Genomic DNA, 18963 nt, shown 5'->3' with positions numbered 1-18963 from the left:
AAGTGAAGGAATGTATACAGTAGGAGCTGGCGTTACAAACGTCATATCATCTAGGGGTAATGTAAAAATAATCATAACACATAATGATTATTAATAGTTGGAATTGATAGAGTCAAAGTAGGTACCTTGTAAAGGAAATGTACGCGAGTCCTTATTTAGAAGATGATGGTATTTGTTATGTATAGCATACACCCAGGAAATGGTGGCGCTGCACACACCAATTATCATCCAGTTGACTATTAGTACAAAATCCTGCAATATCGGATTTTTAAAAATTTAATTTCTGAAAGATTAACACAATGAATGCAATATGAGATGTTGTTTCACATGTAGATTCATTCAATTTAATTGTAGAATCTTGGATAGTATGCCAGAAGGCTCCAATGTAGACGCCCACTCAACTGAATTCACTGAAATGAATCCATAAGGGTTTGCAATCACTGGTCTTTTCATCAGATTGATGTCCTTTGTTGCAGTTGAGCCAGGCTGTTTGCTTGTTTTTTTTTCATGAAAATTTCCATGTTCACCCTACATTTGCATAACAAGCTAAATAAATTGGCCCCTGTCCACTTCTTAGAACGAATGATATACCCTTGTTAATGATAATATATTAACAGGCCCCAGTCCAGTTATGCCAGGTCTAGTTGTTGCACTCATCAACTCTGTCTTGTTGGCTTGTAACTGTATTAAGATACATTATAAAACTCTGCAGTCGATAGAACTTGTGGGCTGCAAATCTTCACAGACTTAATTATTTCTCATAAACATCATGCACTGCGCCTCATGCACATAAAAACCTAACCTAAAAATGTTATTTGGTGTGAGATGGACATTAACAAGTCTATGCCTGATGTTTTGTTTACTCTAATTTTTTCTGTCACACTGTTTCCCTGAATCATCATCCTTCTACTCTTCACTCCCCCGCTGTGATTTACAGCAGCTAGCATCTCACAGAGACGATGTAATAAACGTGGGCCATATGGAAAGCCCATTTTTGAGGGCACCATAAGGCACACTGAAATGAAATGGTGGACTGTTAATGTAGTGGACTATGTAGTAAATAGGAATCATTGACAATTGTCACATCACTAATACAGCCTTGGGACAGAGCCTTTCTAAACATTTTTGACTGTAGTGCAATTATGATTATATATTGTTTACTGCACATACCGTATGCCAGTTAATTCAGAGTCTGACAAATCCTGTCTTCATATTTGAAAGCAACAACTGCTATAGCTCTTAGCAATTTTTAAAATGATCTGTGTTTGATTTGTAGGTGGGCTGGTGCACGTCATCGTGTGCCAGAACATGGCCCAACTCCATTGGCAAAGATTCCTAACAGAATAATAAACAACACAAAACGAGAACCTGGAAAATTACCAGCAAATTAGAATTAATAGCATCCAATTTACACTGTCAACAAAGACTGTGAGGTGAGAAATGTGGGTTCATGACTGGTGGGCTTTCCCTCTTGAAGTACAGTGTATCTCCCTACACAAGTTATGGGGCTTGTATTCTGGCATTTGATTGAAGCTAATCTGAGGGTAACAGGGTGCTTTATTATATTATTAAGTGCTTAATATTAAATTATTGTCATCAGTGTGCATCATTTTGTCCCTTGTTATCTCTTTTATATCAGTGTCTTGTTACTGTTTACTGCTACACCTTAAAGTCCTCCAGGAAACAATTAAACGTACCTATTATAAAGATATTGAAGAGAATAGCACACAGATGAATATTTACTGTGTGAGTGAGTGGGAGAAATTGATTGAATGGCATAAACCACTACTCATTCATTTATTATTCAATTGTGATGATTCAGTCACTCATAGTGATGATTCACTTAGAGAGGATGTGCCAGTAAATGCTAATAAATGCGTTGCTGCTAGTCTTTTTGGCATGAAATTTGAGGTTTTCCTACCAAAACAGTGACACTGTCGAGAAGCAAACATAAAGAGAAACATCATTATACAAATATTCACACACAAAAACACCCATACAAGGCAAGTGCGTACACAAAATGTCCTGCTGATCATCTTTCTACAGCATTGTTCTTCCTTGTGTGTAAACAACAGACCTGTGGGTATGCAAGGAAGAAAGCTAAGATTATATGTTTTTATATACAGTATTTTTATGTGGAAGTGTGCATTTGTTGGTGTGTGTGTGTGCAGTTTGCCTGGGGGTACTTATATGATGTGGTCTTATTAAATCAGTGCTAGAAAAGGAGGAACAGACAGGAGTGATAGAGGAGCACAAAGGAACCTGAAGCGATTAAACCCCTACTCAAACCAGCTTAGCAGTGAAAGCTTCACAGAAAGCCAACAATGGCTGCCTTCCTTTTAAATCTTGCTTCTCTTTTGCTTTCTTTTCCACTCTCCCTCTCTCTCTCCTGCACCCCCCCTCCTGCTCTCTCTCTCTCTCTCTCTCTCAAACAGATTATTTCTTTTCTTTTTCTCTATGTCTGTCTTCTTTTGCGGCACGTTAGGCTGCTTAACTTTACAATACTCATGTCAGGTCAAAACCCACCCTCCCTCAGTCTCCACAATTCAGGATAAAAAGCTCCCTGCTGCATAAGGTATTACTGTATCTCAGACGTCAACCACCTCAAAAGTCTTTCTTTCATCCGTTCATTACGACCTCTTCCTTTCTTTTCTCTCTTTTCTCACTCTAAAGAAGTTTTAGGGCACTCTGTGGATTTGCCAGGTTGTTAATTGCACAGCAAGTTTTTGTCTAAATCAATAGGGGACTTGCATAAGTTTATGAGGGGATTAAGTGAGAACAAGAGTGTGTGGGTGAGTGTGTGTGTGGAGGAGAGTTGAGGTTTTACCACTAACAGAGCAGTATTTCTCACCGAACATACATTTATCAACAATTTAAAGCTTCACTGGTGCTGTTCTGTTGCCTCTACTGTTGTAATATTTAACTTATAAACTTTCAGCTGCAAGAGTTTTGTGGGAATATACTGCAGTTCACTTACAAACCCATTTAGATGTTTGGGAGTTATCCCGCATTATGTCAAGGGATAGTGTTTGAAACAGGAGCCAGTAAATTCCTTGTACAACACAAAGGGCCCAGTCCTCCAACTCCCCAAACCACTGTAGTGGACTGGATTAGACCACCTGGTGTGGTATTTGGAGGTGGAGGAATCCATCCCCACCCCCCACCCCCCCACCAACATCCGCGTCTCCACCTGCACTTGGCAATGCCCATGAATGCCAGTCATTAAGACAGCATTACAAAGACGAGGCCTACCTCTTTCCCAACGGAGCGGCTCCACTTCCACATATAGAGCAACCATTGTTTTAAATGCCACTGCTCCCACCCCCCAGAGACCGGGTTTCCATTCACTGGCCACTGTAGCTGGTGCACAGCTAGAGAGGAAATATGATAAATGTGTCTAACTCTGTCCGTCAGGGAGCGGCAAGACATTCTCTTTTTCCCAGGTGCCAACAGGTTGGAAGGGGTAAGCCCTGGTCAGGTTACTAGATTCATGTGTGTATGTGCATTTGTCATCTGTGAATAACACCCCTTCTCTCACGTTTTTGTTTTCCAGGTGCACCAGAAAGGAGAAATGTGAGCGCTCATCAGAGCCCCGTCGCTTTGCATCAGACATCAAGCAGTGTGTGCGTCTCAGTGTCCACCCAAACAACATCTCAGTGTCCCAGTTTAGTGTCACGGTAAGTGGAAACACACTACTCTTCATCTTCACCAAAAACATAACAATGACCAGGGACCAAATGTCATAACTGCCAAGTTTCAAAGATCGGAAAAATTGGATCTTCCCATTACAGAACACATTCCTAAACTCATGGCTTTGCCCTATCCTATCTCAGACTTTCTATCTAGTACTGTCAACTTGATTCTTCAATCAGCACTCGTCCCGCCATGCCTGCATCTGTGATTAGAATCTACATGAGTCTACCTGCATTTATGATAATCATTTAATGTCTCACTTCAATTGTCAGCTATTGACGTGTCAGACACATTAATCGTTCCAATGGAGTAGAGCGTGTAGCCACTAAAACATAGCCTGGGAAACTTAAAGCCATCAGGCTAACATCAGTTTTAGCTCCCCAAACAGGCTAACATCGATGTTAGCTTCCCCAACAATAAGTAGTGAGGCTAGCTGAATGTGATTCTAGTGAGAAAAATGTTGTCTGGCAGATTGACAATATCACACACTCAAGCATAATTTGTAATGCAATGTAATTATGCTCTAGATACTGATTAGTAGTCAGTGTTAACTCTATAATCCTGCTTTACATCATTTTACCGCCTGCCAACATGCATCCTTCAAATCCTGACCTCACAACTTTCAGTCCCATCCAGTGAAATACTCTCCCAGCAAATGTCAACAATCATTAACAGTTTAGCTCAGCTGTGTTTATTGTGATTGTTGGCAACTAAGTGCAGCATTTTCCCCCTAGACATTTAAACAGCTGCCAGATTTAAAGGGTTTGATTGCTTTTTGATTGTTTAAGTGTATTGATTATTGTGCAAGGAGCTGTGATACAATGCAACAAAAATGTGTCTGTAGGAATTGGAGAAATAAACTTGTTGGATAGTTGTTTTTCCATAGTTTTCTCCACTTTTCAGCAGAGTCTATGTTTGCACTTTATACAAACTCTAATGACTTTTTATTTTAAGATGATCAGGATTGTTCTGGATTTGGGTGAAATAAATCATTTGGCTGTTTCCTCACTTAATCCTCTTGCACTGCTTCAGGTTTCCCCTCCACCAAAGGCCCAATCTGACTCAATAGTTATTTTTTATTGGGACAGGAACATGTGGCCTATTATGTTTATAATTGGCCATGTAAGCATGTGTCTACATATGTGTCTCCACATGTGTGAGATTTACTGCATGCTCAAGTGAAGATTGACAGTGCCTGAGTATGTCATGCTATTCTATCTTTTCTTTATCAAAACTCAGCGTGTTGAAAGATCACCTATTTCAAATGTTGTAACAATGAATGTCACGAAAAGCCAACTGACCTGAGCCACTTTAAGTGATGTCACATTTCAATTCTCATTTCCTATTTGATTGTGGCTTAGAAATGACTTTGAATCTTAGAGATCAAGTGCGTAAATATCCAATATGATTTTCTAAGGTCAAGCCGGAATGACTATTCTCATTCGTGTTTGCTCTGACGGTCACATGAGAGGTGTTGATTTTCTGAAGAACACCTCTGCATCACTCTAATGATATTCATAGGGTGTGTGTGTGTGTGTGTGTGTGTGTGTGTCTTCAGAGAGTGTTTAACCTTTTCCCAGTGAGCAGGCTTTACCCAAAAGCAGTGCCACACATCTCCCATCCCACTGATTGCAGGGCAGAGGCTTCTGCCAGACAGACAGGGGCTCCTCCTTGACCTTTGTGTTATTAAATATTTGTTTGGAAAGATAAGCCAAGGCATTCTTGGGTGTAAGAGACACACTGCACTGCTGAAATCAGACCTATTCTCTTTTAGATTTAACTCTGTCTTTGGTTGTTTGTGAAAAGATTCCTCCGTTATACTCAAAACTTCAAAATGAAGTTTTCTATACCCATACATATTTTGTTGTTTTTCAATTTAATATAATTTATGTATTCATTTCAAGCCTTAAACCATCCAAACACAAATACAAACATGATTGAGTTATAGAATGTAAGAAGATGTAAAGTCAACTCATCTCTTTCTCTACTGTCTTTTTCTGGCATCAGCTTTTGAATAAATTCTCACTAGTCGTTTGCAGCAAAGACTTATTATTCACTATGGCAACACAAACAGCCCATCATCACATATCCTCTGCATTAGATATGATACATTAGATATATATATGTTTTTTAAACTACAGGAGGGCATTTGTGTATGTGTGTGTAGCAGATATCTTTGTTAACATGAGTAGGTTGTTTTCATATTCATGCAGCCTGGCTGTGGCTATGCTGTGGCGTGACTACTTCTAAACATAATTGAGGAATCTCAAGGTCTGGCTGCATTCCCCGCTTAAAAGGAAAAATAAATTAAAGGCAGAGAAGAAGAAGGTGAGAGGTAAAGTGAGCAAGGAATGAGAGAGAGGATATGTAAGAGATAGAAGCCGGGTTGTGCACTGTCCATCTTACGTGGGAAGCTGTGTATGTGTTCACACCCGCGCCACCATCTTTTCATTAAACAGCAATATAAAAACAGCGCAGGTCAGCCCTACTCTGCAGCTGAGGCAGCTTTCAGCATCGCATCACAAGTGTACTATGGACTGCGCTCCAAATCAATGCCTAGACCAAGACCCCTAAAGACACGCTTTTCCATCAATATGTATATTTTGGTCTTGACCCCACTCCACCTGCCTCCACGACCCTCGTTTTTCCCTTCTTATTCAAGGACAGCGTTTTTTCCTTTTTTTTGTTCCTGCTCCACCTGAAGCCAGTTTTTGCTGAGGTGCAGAGAGAGCTTACACAGCATTTTCAAATGAAGAGGGAAGATTTGCATTCTCTCTTTCCCAGAGAGTCCTCTTTTCCCTCCCTGACCAGCAGCCTGCATGCTTGCACTTTCCTCCTCTCTTCCATTCTTCATTATGTCATTCCCAACCTCCTGGTATTTCTGTCCTCCTCTTGTCCTTAGTCTCTTTTTCATACCGCTTTTTGTTTCAGCCATCTACATTCAATATGCTCTTCTAACTCCTCATCCTTCCACTTACCTTGACTTTTATCATTTCTTTGATAAAAGAAAAGCACTTCTTCTCTCACTGAGCCGGAGAGTCGGGACATTAAGATGGAATGTTAAATCCATACAGCTCATCGATGCCCCAAGGCATTATGGGAGGTGGCGAGGAAGGTAGTAGTGCTTGTGACCATCAGTTACAGACTATTAAGATGAGTCAATCTATGTCTTTCTGCATCATAGTGTTTTAATGTTGTTTGGATGTCTGCGGCAGGATGCATCTGATTACTGAACCTCTTATTCAAGAGTCCCCCTGTGGCTCCTCTGGCCACTGACCGCCCTGCAGATGGATCTTTACTCTGCACGGAAGTTGCAGCTGTGCTTCTCATCAGCAATATTGTGTTAGAGTCATATTTGAGGAACATATTGGCTCCAAAACTGATCTGAAGTGTTCACAGATGTTTGAGTGCGGTAGTCTGGGGCACAGATCTAAGTTGTTTATCTCTGACCATAGTTGCAATAATAAAATGGTAAATTTGTCAATTATCTTTAATGTGTTTTCTGTTCTACTATAAATGTGAAACTGAACTGAATCCTACCTTGTCCACTCATAACTTTCATGAGTTAATTTCATTATTCTTTTATTATATTTCTTATACCAGTTCTATGCACAGGAGACTGAAACATATTTTCTCTTTTTCCCTCGATACAGTTGGTGTTGGAGGCCCATAATGTCCCAGAACTTTCTGCGGGTGTCAACTGCACCTTTGAGGACCTGGCTGAGATGAATGGCTTGGTGGAAGGAAACCGGATCAAGTGCTCCTCCCCTGCTGAGAAAGAGATGCCACGCATTATTGTTGACAAAGGTAAGGGTGGATCGATTGGAGCTTTTTTGGCCAAAAGAAACTTCACTTTTCCATACTAGCCAATGATGGATGTTACAGAGTTGGTCTCTGGAGGAAGCCTGCTGATATAGCCTGTTAAAAAAGTCATTATTCATAATATATAGAAAAAAATCTGTAAAAGCTATTGCCAGCATCAATTACTTTAACATTAGAGCACCTGTTGAATACAATTACACATGACTATCAGGGAAACGCACAGTCATCTGGATGTTTTCCCCTCAGTCTGAAGCATGGCAGTCCTAGGGCTATGAGTGTTCTATGAATTTTTGTTTTCTTGTTGCCGTCAGCAACTCATGTGGGCCTTGGAGCACTGCCCTAGGACATGTTTAGTAATTGAATGAACATTAGTTATTAGGGTGCTGTGGGATTTATTTACCATCGCCCAAAAAAGTGGTTATGCTCCAGAGGGGAGTGATGGGACTCCAGTTAACCCCACTGCAAAAAGAAGAATGTCAAGCTGCACAGCCTAGTGTTTCTACTACAGTATATCAGCTAATTTAGTGTCTAGAGATTACACAGTCCTTGCAGACAGTGTCGCTGGTTCCACTGCCTTCACACAGCAAACAGCTAAAAAACTTCTGACAATATTCATTCCATGAGCAAAGAAGGGAGAGTCTATTTTTCTCTCTCTAATTCCCCTGCTCTTAACCTCCCCTCTCCGTGGTCGGCTAAGCCTGGTCTAATTGAACAAAGCTCCCATCTGGGAAGGTCTGTCCCCAGGCAGGCAATCCTTCATCACCAACACTCATTGTGTCCCCATGTTGAGATAATGATGGTGCCATCTCCTCCATACTTCCACAAAAAAATGAATAATGAATGAAAATAGAACAGAAAAAGATGGTGATCCATCAATTATACTCAGAATTTACACACAAATGCTCACTGATTTTTTAGACACTGTTAATGTCACAGCTCTAAAGAGACTCTTTGTTAACCATGACTCTTTGGTAGATATTTGAGCCAAAAAAACAAACATTAGATAAGTATAGTCTTAAGTGCGGAGACGTGGCCGTCATTAAAGTAGAGTACAAGAAAGACTTTTAGACCTCTGCTTTACCCCTGCACAAATATTCACATTTTCCTTCATGTACCCAAGCTACACACACACATGCACGCACTGCCATGAGCAAACACACGGCACCACTGCAATGAAGTAATCCGAGGATAGACTGCACACATGTACAGATGTAAGGCTGACAGGGAGCCTGAGGGTGCTTTGGGGAATTAAAACCATTTGTTTAATGTTTGCCATGTCAACCACATGTAAAGCTGGCGATGCTGCAGTCGTGCAAACACAGACATGTAAATATGTTCTCTGAGACGCACACAAAAGAGGCGCACAGCATTTCTCCCCATTTTTTGCTTCGTCTTTCCCCCACACCCAAAACGCACACGGTTATAACCTTTTCCTGTTTCAAATAGAGGGAAATATTCCACGTTTTTGCCCATATTTGAACCTTTCATCCTCCATTTTTACCAGTACTCATTAGTCTAAGCCTGGTTGAAAGAGAGAAAAGAAGGGAGAGCGACGGATGGAGTGAAGAGCGTGGGAGGGATAGATAGTGTTAGCAGGCTTCAAGGTAACATTTAGGTGGCCTAATTAGGACAGATCCGTTGTCAGCGGTGCTTTACTGTGATTGATGAATGATTCCTTCTTTGTTAGAGAGATGGGGAGAGACACGGGGGAGAAGAAGTGTCGCAGTGTGGAAGGAAGTGAAGAAACCTGTGTGAAGAGATAGAGTGGTGATGAGAGAGAGGGGTACAGAGGTAGTGTAGTGAGAGAGTAGTTAGATGTGTGGATGTGCTGTTGAATTAAACATGAACTCCTTCATTAGGGCCAGACAAAAGGACACACCAGATACAGATGAGGCACAAGCTCTCATACACACAGACGTATACACACAAACACACACACGGTTTCTGTTTCATCTTCTTCCCCCTTTACCTTGTCAAAGACACTTTCAAAGACTTTTCCGGGGGAATATTTTCCATCCCAAGGGAAACGGTGTGTGTGCACCAACTTTTATTGTCTCTGGTAAGGCGGCAGGGATAGGGAGACTTAACCCAACAAAACCCTTCTACTCTCCCTCTCTCTTAAGATACTGCAACAGGCTGAGCACCTGTGGCTCAAAGCAGTGCAGTCATCTCTCCTTCATGGGAAAATCTAATGTGACTCGACACTGAAAAAGGATATGTGAACAAGCGGATAAAACGATTATCATACAGGCAGGGGTCCTTTAAAAGTGTCTTCCCACTGCTCGTGCTGGAAAAGTAGCTGTGACATGCAACCATTACCATTATATTACTGTTTTGTTTATCATATGTGTTCAAATGTTGATAATAGGTTCAGTAAATGACTTCTGAAACAAAACCAATTCTTGCTTTTTTTTTTCTTCTTTTTTTTTTGCTCACTTTACCTGAATCCAAACATTCTCTCCACCTCTGTGTATTGTATATCTTTAGGTGACCACCAGATCGTGCAGCTCTATCTCAAGTCCAAGGAGACAGGCCTGGCATTCGCCAATACCAGTTTTGTTTTCTACAACTGTAGCGTGCACAAGTCGTAAGTCTCCTTATAGTTTTCCAGAGCTCTTCTCTCTTGCTTGTCATAATTCTAATCCCTTCATATTGATGAAAAAACTGACATTGATTCGTAAATTGTTGGAAATTGTAATGTATACATAAGTAAGTAGGTATATTGAGCTTCTTTTCTCTCGTGAATTTGATGCTGTTCAATACTAATTCACAACACTGTCTTCCCTCTCCTCTCCATTCAGGTGTCTGTCATGTGTGAGCAGTCCTTACCAGTGCCACTGGTGTAAATACAGGCATGACTGTACCCATGACCCTCGCACATGTTCCTTCCAGGAAGGCCGTGTCAAGAAGCCTGAGGTGAGTCCGTCACCAGGGCTGGCATAAAATATATTTTAGTTGTTGCTTATTTTTACATTAAGGTGGAAATGGAATCGTTGTCATTATGACAAATATACTGATTTCAAAGTGTATTGGTGGTAAAAGAATGACACCATCGATGTCAAGATGGTTCCCTGTAAGCCTCGCTTTCCAAAGGTACCATGTCTGCCATTGCGCAACCAAATCAGCATTCTTTCTACTAGATCTGTAAGTAGCAAAATCTGCTTACTTATTAATATAACTGGGTGACTGGGTGTTTTGTCTTTATCACATCACTGAGATCATGGTTTTTATGTCAAATTGGGATTCTTAAGGTTGTTTCTGCTAGCAGTAACTATGATGCTAATGCTACTGTTCGCTAATTCTAGCAGCCAGAGACGAAACCAGGAGCTGCAAGGTAACCAGGAACAAAAGTTGTTGAAAACTTGTCCATTTCCTCTTTAACTCCAATTATTTAGTCATCAAACCCCCATGTGGGTCCTGTCAGGAGAGCGAAACCCTCGGTGGAGGGTTGAGGTGTTGTCAGGAGGCCCAAAATTTCTAGCAGTGCCTCTTTTTGTAGATTTAAAGACAGTCAAACTGCTGCCAAATAATAAAATGTCCAAGAATACCCATAGTTTCAAACGCTGCCCAGCTCCAGCCGGCCTCTTCGTACTGCGCCAGCTCAGTAATAAAACACGGTGAAGTAAATTGAGGGGAAATGTTTGGCTACATGAAACTAATAGCCGTCATTCTAGGTTTCACATGCAAAAAGAGTTATGTTAAAAGGATTGAGACACCTTTCGGCTGTAGTGCTTCCATCTGGCACAAGTCTCTTGGCATGTCTCGCTCTTGACTGCACATCAAAGGGCAGTGGAAACTAATAAAACGGAGCCATTTCCTCTCGCCCATCCCTATTCCCTGCGACAGCTTAGTCTGTGTGAATTATCAATAGTATTGGCAGCCAGTTCTATTCCCGTCGAAGCAGAGCCCACCATAATTAGGCTGCTCTGCTGCAGAGGACAAGCCACTCATTGGACAGGGTACATTCAGTAGATGCCCCCAACCCGCCCACTCCCCGTCCTATGAGAGAGGTCTCACTCTGATTTAGAGTCACTGCCACAGTGGCTGTCTTCAGAGCAGAGCATGGAGGTGATGGGTTTCTGCCCATGCATGTGTGTAACCTCTGGTGTCAGCCGGTGGGTACAGTATGTGTGTATCAGTGTGCTTCTATGCATTTGTATGTGTATGTGTGTTTTTATCTGAATACAGTGTTTTCATGCCTGTACCCTGCCAAATCAGGGTTGCAGTTTGCAGGGGAGGCTTTTACAGGGAGTTAGTGGCCTGTTAATCCTAGCCCGAGGTGAGCTATGATGAAGATCACTAGTGCTCATGTCTGGGTTGGCAGACGCTGCACGACGGGCAGGGACAAGCTTAGCCAGATTGCCTCCTTTGATGAGCAGTCTGCTCTCAATTGTGTTATTCCACCCATGTTTCCCCCGAGCCATTCAACCTGCGCAGACGATATTATTTTCTCTTTTCCGCCTTTTCCATTATCCTTTTGAACCTTCTGCTTAGTCAGGCCCAAGCCTGAGTCTTTGCAGGTTTACTTTTCCAATTAACTCAGGGGCTGGTGGTCAATATTGACTGAGGATAATAATGTGTGAATCCGCTCCTATTGTGTTGCTGACTAAAAGAAAACCACAAATAAAGCGAAGGGGATTTGGTATTTGCACATTAATGACATCCTTTCTTTTGACGTGTTGTTTCAGAAAAAGCAGGTGTTTTTCAGGCTTAATGACTTTTAATTTGCTTTTAATTAACCCCTCAAATCCAAGGTCATGTGTTTGCTGCCAGATTTTTGGTTGCAGTTTTGAATTAATAATTTAGACACACATATGCAAGCTTAAGAACATGCAGACACACGCACAACTATCCATGGAATCATTCCCAAATTTCACAGAGGGCAACAAGTCAACTTTGCTCTGTGAAACGGGACGGCCTTTTTCTGCTGCAGATGACTTTTTGTGTACTATTACAATTAAGGGATTTCAGGCAGGGATCTGAATAATCCCTACACGCTATGCTAATGATAGAGGCCAGGGACATCTCCCTACTGGTTGAGCTTGTTGTTAGTATGCATGGCAGGACAGAGTTAAAGCCAGGCCTCGGCATACAGTGGGTGCCTTTTTATTCATGCCAGCAATGATATGGGCACTCGGATCAGACGTTTGCCTGTTGGCACATTAACCAAGGCCACGTCCCTGTTTGCCCTCCACACATCTCAAGGACTCAGCCGTTCTGATGAGCCTCACTGACAAAGAACATGCATGCAGCTTTCACTTTGCTACACTGAATAAATCGCCAAAAGTTATTCCTGACCACATACAGTCACATTGATTACATGAAATAGGCTGTGCTTGTTTACCCAATAAACTGTTTGTTTACCTGCATATTTATCACTTTTTCCCTCATCGCTTAAGCGCACACATAAAGCAACTGAAACAGAGGACACTTCCTGTTCTCTTTGTCTGATGGAAACCCCAGGAGGATATTTCCCTCTCTTCTTCTTCTGTCTACAACACAGCATGTTGATATCCTTAGCTGCTGCCAGGCCTTCCCATAATATATTCAGCTGGTATGGAGACCAAAATATTAATGTTACTGAATAAATATCACTCCCCCTTAGCACATCCTTGCGTTATACACTTATTGTCTGTGTTGTGGTAATCAATTCCTGGGAGTTTATTTACCAGGAACTTATCAATCAAGTGATCGAGATAATTTCATTAAAGAAACTAAATGCCAGCTGTAATAGCTGTTAGTTGCCAATATTAGACAGGAATGGTAGAGAGAGGTGCTTGGGTTCGATTCATAGACAAATCGATGTCATACATGGCCACTGACTGCTAAGCAGTCAGTTGAGTATTTGCAGAGCGAAGACCGAAGGGATATGTCGAAATTGAGAGTGAGAGCGAATGAAACCAAATGGAGGAAAATGAAAAAGACAATGAAAGTGAAAGCTTCATAATGTCATCTATCTAATCCGATAGAGATCTTCCACAATTTCATGTAAGCTAGGTCTTATTTTTGTCATTTCTTTTGGTAAAATACAGTAATAAAAATCCATATGAATCTCTAAGATCTGGGAATAAAGCTAAAAAGACGGAGGCTCAGTCAGATGATCATACAGGATTTAAACAAACCTCCAGGTTTGTTAAACTTGTTGGAAGACAAAACAAAGGCAGACAGTAATATTGTTTGCCTTGTGAGCTTGTGGTTACAACATGACAAGTCGTGTACATTATATGCTTGCCGTTCAAGTGGTCATCAAAATGCTGTTGCTTGGCAAGAAGCTACGGAAGCTAACAGTTTAGCAAACTAACTTAGAAGCTTAGTGCAAGTTCAATCAGGAAGATTATATTTATGCTAGTCATTCATTCACATTTCTCCCTCTCTCTCTTTTGTCTCCCTCTTCTCCCGCTTTCTTCGTAATCAGCTGGATATATGTGTTTAATCTTCCAATTAAACAAACCAATCAGATTTTGATGCAATCTCCGTCAGCCAATCATATTTTTGCTGTAAATCAGTGCGCCTCTCTGCTGCTTTTAGGTGCTGTCATTTCAGTGACAATTGTCTCTCTGATCTCCTGGTTCCATCACCTCCAGCACCTGGGTCTGAGCTCACCAGTGGCCCACTCCTCTTCACAACCATCCAGATCAAAATGTCGGACAAAATTTGTCAGAAAATATTCTTATTTAAAAGCTGAAATCAGAAATGTTCCCTTTTTTTCCTTTTAAAATACTCAGCCTGATTCATCAATTATCAAAAAAGTTTACAATCAGTTGAATATTTGCCAACTAATTAATTGATTTATTGTTGCAGCTCTAAATTGTAGCAATGTCACTGTGTTCTTAGATCTCAGTAATTAGTTGAGTGATTAAAATGTTATCACATATAGAAAACTTTTTTTTTAAATTCATGTTAAATCATACATAAATAATTTTTAAAAATTGGAGCAGGAAAGAGGAAGAGGGGAAGAGGGGAAAAAAGGTGAGAACTGAATAGTGGGATAGAAACAAGGTGAGGAGCAGTAGCGAAGGAGGGAGGATGAGCAGAGAGTGGGAGAGTGTCTTTGCCCGAGGCTCTGTAGGAGCTGATAAAACAGAGGCCAGTTAAGGGGAGTTCTTGGTAACCACAAGGTGTGTGTGTGTATGTACGTGTACTGTATGAAAACTTAAGATCCTCTTCATCTTCACACCTTACACTGCTATAATTATGGGCCTCTCTCTCTTTGGCTCTCCCCCTCCCTCCTCTCTTGCTTCAAACTATGCCAAGGGCTTTTACATTCACAGTTCCCACTCCGCTGCCTACTCTCTGTCACTCTCCCTATCTCCACCCTTCACACCTCCCACCAGCCTCCAATTATCAGATCTAAGTAGGTCCTGGAGAAGAAAAGGAGTCAGGAAGGAGAGGAGGAGAGAGATTCTGTGAGAGGGAGTTGATAAAAGAAATGAGAAGGGTCAGTGAGCTAGATAGGATGAACAACACAGGCTGGATTCAGAGAGAGATAAATGAAGGAGGGATAAAGCATGAGCATGACAGAGAATCAGAGATGAGGTCAGGCAAAACAATGAGTCAGTGATGGAGAGGGGAAGAATGAAGGATAATTATATAGAGAAAAAAGAGAGCACCAACTTGTTTTTCAAAAGTAAGGGATTATAATGTGGTTGCGATGAGTCATGCCATTGACAGGTTTTCTCTTTCTAGTGCAAGTTCTTTTACAGTTTACATGACTGTCGGACTGAAGCGTCACTGAAGTCCACCTCTTCACACAGAGACACATAAACACATGTATCAACTAGTCTGCTTCATGTGTAGAATGTACTTTGTAGCCTCCTTCTGACTGACTAGTTATCTTTTCCTCCGCTAGGAAAAATATATATGAAAGATGAACTATATGACATTCACTGCCACTAGAGCACTGGCATCTCAGGAAAAAACAGTAAAAGATAAAAGGGGAACCAGCAACTAAACAGACACTGCTCACTAAACTCAGACCAAACAATGCTGATCACATATGGATTCTATTGCTACATTGCCTAGTTCTTGCTTAAAATGATTTCAGAATCTTAATGTACTGTTGTAAATGAAAAGTGGTTTATGATGCTCATGTAATTAAAAAAATAACATTTTAACAAACAACAGCATCATCTATTTCCAAAAATAGTTACTCTAAATATTCCTGTTACTCTAAATAATCCACTTAACATGCTGTCAATTGTTGTCATAAGGAACTTGATGTTAATGAAACCTGTTAACTGACAGGTCAGTAGATTATTCTGCCATTCAGGAAAGAAATGCTTCATTTTTTTATGTAATTTGTAAATGATGTGAGTGCCACAAATGCACACAATAAAATGCATGACAAGACTACCAAAGGTGAGTGACCAAATATTGTTTTCATTTTTATTTTTAGTTTATGAACTTCATCTTAAATCACCACCAATAGGAATCTTCTGAAACAGCGTAATTATTTTTAAATGATCACCATACTTCCATTGGTCCACCCCATTCTCCTCATCGTCCTCCTCCTACTGATAGAAGTCAAGCAGGTAACAGCCTGGAGCCTGATGGAATGAGAGTTTTAAATTTAAAGTCCTCTGTATGGCGGTGCACAGCTACAGTATGTGCATATACATATAGGATATGGTTAGTGTGCATGTGATTTGCATTTGCTCTATTGCTATTTATCACACAAAAGTCGTAGGGGGTTGAGAAGGTGGAGATGGGAAATAAATGCACTGCTAATCAGATCAACTTAATGTTGACATAAATCTTAACAGGCAACAGCGAGCATCACTGCCAACACCACCAGCATCAGTAGCCAACTAGCATATACACGTGCATTTGTCCAAACCACCGAAAGCCCCACTTGGCCTCAGTGTCTGAGTGTGTATGAATGCATACAAACAGAAAAACCTGAGCTAAGTAGGAGGAAAAACAGCACTGACAGTGTATGTGCTTGCTTGCTCGTGGATTCCCTGCCACATTATGAATTTTTCATTGTTGTTGAAGCAAGTAAGGCATCTGTTTTGCGTTCTGTGCTTTTATATTCTGCTGTTTCTTCTGTCACAAAACTGAAAAAGAGAGTTAAGATTTTACTGATGTTGCGCAGACATGAGGGATGACAGTTTGTACTTCTGGCAAGGTTGACTGTGTGCAGTTATGGGAGTGTGCAGAGTCTGTAGTAGTGGGGGAAGCCCACTTGACGATTACAGGGCTTAAGTTTATGAGGTTAAATAAACCTGGGTGTGTGAAAGAGTGTGTTTATGTGTGACTATGTAAGTAAGTTTACCAGCGATTTCCTGGATAGGTATTTGAACCATAGCTGTAAGAAAAAAATACTCAGATGTCAGGGTTGTAAAGAGGATTGTGAAAGGTGTTAATGAATTGGTGATATAGTGTAGGTGTGTGTGTGTAGTCAGCAGCTGTTGGAGTTTACTTTTAGAAGTTTTCTCCCTGACATCTTGTCATAAATGCAGATAATGCAGATGATGCAAGAGATGCTGTCTGTCTCTGACTTGTGGCATTTATCTTCTACTGTAATGAGATTCCAAGGCTGTAGTATACACTGTGTATGTGTTTGCATTCATATGTGTGAATACACTTACATGTCAGTGTGTGTTAACCTTGGATCTGTGAGCATGTTCAAGAGAAGTGTTTGGTGTTTTAGGGATTGAGGGTTTTCAACACTTCACCTCTTGGCAATTTATTTGAAAAATTCAAAAAGCGCATTTGCGGATCAGAAAAGACCATAAAAGTAAAATTCCTATTCTATTTTAGTTTTTTCCAAAATAACCAGAAACAGAGGTCCACACTTGTTCAGTATAGAATAACAGTCCACTGTTGGTAATATAGGAATGTACCTGTGTGTGTGTGTGTGTGTGTGTGTGTGTGTATGTGCACAATCCTATCACCTCATCACCATATATGCCACTATCAGTTTAGATCTGCGTATTGAAGATACAGCTTTTGTCACGGTGTCAAGTCATACCCCAGTGCTTCCCATGCCTTCATTTCCACTAACCAGATCAAATTTATTGTCCCTATTGTTCAAGTGTATTAACTGGAAGAGATGTGATTAAAAATGGATTGCGTCTCTCTTTGCACTTCCACTCATTTTCATTCTCCAAATACAACCGTTCGTTCTTAGGAAAATGAGATTTGGGAGAGCAAACAGGCGCGTACCACCTCTTCTTCCTTCCTCTCCTCCACCGCTGAACTCGCTCACCCTGTTTGTCATTTATCTATAATGACTTTGTGAATAGTGTCACAGTGTTCCCCCCCTCTCGCTCGCCACGCAGCCACCCAGTCAGTCACTCAGCCTAACCCAATCAAGTGGCTTTTAATGAACTTCAAACAAGTGTTATCACCCAGTTCAACGTGCGCTATGCTTCAACCCCCCCTCCCAACCATGCGGGGGCTCACCTTATCTTCTCTCCTTCTTTTCACCCTCTTTCCTTCTGCCTCTTTGACATGCTAAAACTCCTCCTGTCGCATATGCTTAATGGTATTTTTTTTTTTGCCTCTTTCAGTCACTCTGTTCTTTTGTTGATCCTCTTTCTCATTTTGCCTATTTCACTTCCTTTCTCTACCCACCACTTTTCAGCGCAAACATGAAACAGTTTAGGGAAGTGCTGTTCTCTATTTACTATCTTTACCCTCGTTTACTTCGCTCCTCACCTTTCACTTCTACTTGTCAGTCACCTGTCCTTCCTGCCACTTTATTTTCCACTTGTCTTTCACTCTTCCTCTTTCCTTTCCACTTCTCTGTCCATCTCTTTCCCTCCCCACACCTGTTCTCTTCCTCTCCTCTTCATCTTTCAGGCAAGTAATAGGTGCTCTATATTTAGGCTGCTATTCGCACCTGAATTGATTGGCTGTTAATTTTAGACCTCCAATTGCTAAGTGACTCATCCCCCCTCTCTCTGTCTCTCGCTCTCGCTGTCATTCATTCTTGCCTAATTACTGCACAGGCAGGAATCAGCCTTATTTTGATCCATCAGTGACATCTTTTCTTCATGAACAAAAACACGAGCACAACAACCAAACTGAGAGCTCATATCATTTATGTCTAAGTGTCTGTTTCATCGTATCATTAATGCTCCCATCCTGTGGATAATGACGATGGAGCACCCTTCACTCACAGTGAATGTGAACAGGTCCTAGGACTGTCTAACCAAGAGTATTGGCTGATATCAATCCAATAGGAACTATCACAAAAACAAGCACTAAAACACCTGAAACAGTGCACACTGAAGTGGCTATGTCATTCAATTAAATCGGTGTTGGTGAAGTGCTGTACCTCATGAGATAAATGTTGACGTGTTGATGGCTCTGTGGGTTTACAGTAGACTGGTATGTCAGCCATGTTGTAGGAATATTCCTGGTGCATTTAGCAGCCATTCACAGTGCCTCCGCATAGATTGAAAATTGCCTTTTCAATCTACCAAATATCTCTAAATTAAG

General features: G+C 41.1%; 1 protein-coding gene across 2 annotated transcripts in view; it reads left to right on the top strand.

The window, feature by feature from the left end:
* The window catches only part of plxna4 (plexin A4), a 238821-nt gene that overhangs the window by 165303 nt on the left and 54555 nt on the right, over window positions 1–18963 (top strand). The window contains exons 6-10 of one of the 2 annotated variants that reach the window (XM_073480353.1): window positions 3554–3677; window positions 7347–7500; window positions 10003–10102; window positions 10317–10431; window positions 13931–15872. In XM_073480353.1, the coding sequence (XP_073336454.1) occupies window positions 3554–3677; window positions 7347–7500; window positions 10003–10102; window positions 10317–10431; window positions 13931–13948 (511 nt within the window). In that variant the 3' untranslated portion in view covers window positions 13949–15872. Of the gene's footprint in view, window positions 1–3553; window positions 3678–7346; window positions 7501–10002; window positions 10103–10316; window positions 10432–13930; window positions 15873–18963 lie in introns of those variants that run through there. The other variant, XM_073480352.1, reaches the window with a different exon arrangement.

This window comes from Pagrus major, chromosome 14, assembly GCF_040436345.1.
Source record: "Pagrus major chromosome 14, Pma_NU_1.0".
NCBI lineage: Eukaryota > Metazoa > Chordata > Actinopteri > Spariformes > Sparidae > Pagrus > Pagrus major.
This window is presented reverse-complemented; position numbering and strand designations above follow the sequence as displayed.